We start from the raw sequence: 2,898 nt of genomic DNA on the forward strand, positions 1-2,898 counted from the left end.
CAGTCTCACTGACCTCATCAGGCTGGAGCAGACCCCCAGGTGCGTGGAGGGGGGCCGGCCAGGGCAGGCCAGGAGTGCTCCCGGGAGCCATTGAGCAAAGGTGAATTGTCCCCCAGGGCGACCCAATGCAGGCAGGGCTGTGAAATGGACAACACTGGCTGGAGTGGACTCTCAGTTGGTCTCCATGTCCTTCCTCCCCCTCCCTCCCTCTCTCCCTCCTTTTTACATTATTCATTGAGCATCTACTAGGTGCCAGGCCAGGACCATTCCAGGAGCTGGGGCTGTTGTCTAGAACAGTATTGGTAAGTCCTTCTTCTCATCAAGTGTACAGTCTGATGGGGAAATCGACTCCCCCAAATCACATACGATGGCGATACATACTACAGAGAAAACAAAATGGGTGATATGAGTGGGAGTGATGGGGAATTATTGAAATTAGGTGGCCAGGACTGGCCCCGCTGAAGAGGTAGGTAACATTTAAGATAGCCCAGGATAACAAGCGAATGTCAGCATTTGAAAATCTGGTGGAAGGCATGCCAGGCAGAGAGGACAACACGTGCAAAGGGCCTGGGGCAGGGGTGAGTTCGGCATGTTTGAGGAATGGCCCCTGAGTTGGAGCAGACTGGATGAGGAGAGAAGTGGTAGGTGGTAGTGGGGGTGCAATGGTACAAGGCATGTCAGGCCACAGGGAGGAGTTTGGAATTTACTGGAAGCCTTTGAGGACAGGGATCCATCTGATGATTTCAGATCCCTCCGGCTGCTGTGTGGGGAGGGACCTGCAAGGGGCAGCAGAGATGCCAGTGCAAAAACCCCCATAGTGAGCAGGGTGAGGATTGTGTGTCCTGGTCCAAGGTGGGGGCAGTAGCCATGGGTCTTAGAGACCTTTAAAGGGAAACTCCCATGCTCCCCACAGCAGCCCCCTGAGCCACCCCAAAGTGTGGCAACCACCGGCAGGATAGTGTATTTTCTAAGCCTTTGAAAAGCTATTCCTTCTGCCTAGAATGCCCTTCCCTGTTTTGTTCACCAACTTAAACATCTTTCGTGGCCACCCTTGTCACCTTGCCCCACCATTGTCTGTCTCTGTGGCCGTGTCCCCGCCGGCTCAGAACCCCTGAAGGACCAGGAACAGTCCTGGTTATCTTTGTACCCCAACCCTCAGCCCTGGGTCAGGAGCACAGTACCTGCTCACTAAACGTGTGAGAAATCCTATTACCATGCAGCGGCGCCCACACGGTCTAGCCGTGGGCTAGCATACCGCTCCTATTATTCTTACACCATCTTTTGGTTTGTTTTGTTAAACCTCATGTCAGGATTTTTTTTCCCATTGCTTTTCAGAGAGAGTAGAAGGGAGGGAAGGGGAGAGAGAGAGGCGGGAGAGAGAGAAGGGAGAAGGAGGACGGGTCAGGGGAGGGGGAGGAGGAGGGAGAGAGGTGAGACACATCGACTGGTTGCCTCCTGCACACCTGCAACCGAGGTAACTGAACATGATCAGGAATCGAACCCATGACCCCTTCATGGCCCCAGCCAACCCTAATCCTCTCAGTCCCCCACCTCCCAATACCGTCACATTGGGATTAGGGTTTCAACATATGTATTTGGGGGGACACAGTTCCGTCCATAGCAGCCCCGGCGGCTCCAGCGAGGGGCTCAGATTTCATCCTGTCTTGGGAAATGATAGTCTGGATGTTGAGAATGAGGCGTTTCCCATTTAAACACTTACAGCCTCCTGGTCTGGACCTGGCTGAGCTCCTGCAAACATGGGCAGGAAGGGAGGAGTCTCTCTACTCCCCTGCTTCGTCCCCTACAGCGGGCAGCGGCCTCTGGCTTCCCCACCCTCCTCACTCTCCCCCTGGGACCAATGCCCGGTGCAGCAGAACCGGACCCTTGAAGTGAGGCCTAGGGGGCCAGGTCCCAGGCAGGTGCCAACAGGGCGGCCCCACCCACTGCAGCAAGCACCCGGCTCTGCAGCCATATGGTCCTGGGTGCTCGCTGTGCTCTGGGGCCCCAGGCAGCTCGTTCCTTGGCTGTAAGCCGTGGTCTTCTCATCTGCAGACAGGTACAGCTCCCTGGCGGGCATGTAGCGGGAGCTCCGGGAGAGGAGAGCAGGTTGCCCATCAGGAGGCAGGCGCTCCAGAACAGATGGGTGAGGAGCCAGGGACCAGTGGGCTTCCGGAGTGGGGGAGGTGGAGCGCTCCCTCAGGTTTCCAGAGGGGTCCGGGTCCGGGACCCCCCGCATCTTTGTATCACAGGGCTGAGCGCTGGTCTGCAGAGCCTGGGGCAAGCACTGGGCCATGGAGAAATGGGGACAGCCAGCCCTGAAGGCCCCCTCGCTCCTCTGGGTCCCCTGTGACCCTTAGGCCCCGCCCCCCAGTGCTCCCAACAGAAGTCCTGCTCATAGTACAAATGGCTGCGATGCTGGCAGGGCTCAGGGTGAGATTTCTGGCACCCGTTCTCTCATGGCCGTGGGCATCCAATCCGCTTATGGGAGGAGCCCCTGGCCCATGGTGCTCTCATGTTCCAGGACATCGACGTCCAAGGCCGACAAGATCCACATGGAGGTCACGCCGGAGCACAGCCTGCAGCCTGCACTGGCAGAGCTCCCAGGAAAGTGGAGATGGACTAGGCCCACTGGCTGGCCACTGCCTACACCTGGGGTTCTGTGACCTGCCCAGGGTGAGTCTGTCCTGGGGAAGGGCCCAGGGAGCCATGTGGGGAGTGAGGTGAGGAGAGAGGACATAACTGAGAGCTAGATGCCCACATCAGGTTCTGCCACTTGCCAGCTGGGCGAGCATGGGCACGCCTCCTCTCCGATCGCCCGTGTGTCATCTGGGGAATGGAAGCAGCAGCAGGCTCCGGCATGCAGGGTGACTGTGGTCTTGAGGGAGGTGACACAGGAAG

General features: G+C 57.9%; 1 protein-coding gene across 1 annotated transcript in view; it reads left to right on the forward strand.

The window, feature by feature from the left end:
- LOC107185068 overlaps nt 1-2,892 on the forward strand; it is a 7,710-nt gene extending 4,818 nt beyond the window's left edge. The window contains exons 3-4 of the mRNA XM_015572148.1: nt 2,522-2,673; nt 2,764-2,892. Of these exons, the coding sequence (XP_015427634.1) occupies nt 2,522-2,673; nt 2,764-2,868 (257 nt within the window). The 3' untranslated portion in view covers nt 2,869-2,892. The remainder of the gene's footprint in view (nt 1-2,521; nt 2,674-2,763) is intronic.
- Nucleotides 2,893-2,898: the final 6 nt, after the last annotated feature.

This window comes from Myotis davidii, unplaced genomic scaffold (genome assembly GCF_000327345.1).
Source record: "Myotis davidii unplaced genomic scaffold, ASM32734v1 scaffold209, whole genome shotgun sequence".
Lineage (NCBI taxonomy): Eukaryota > Metazoa > Chordata > Mammalia > Chiroptera > Vespertilionidae > Myotis > Myotis davidii.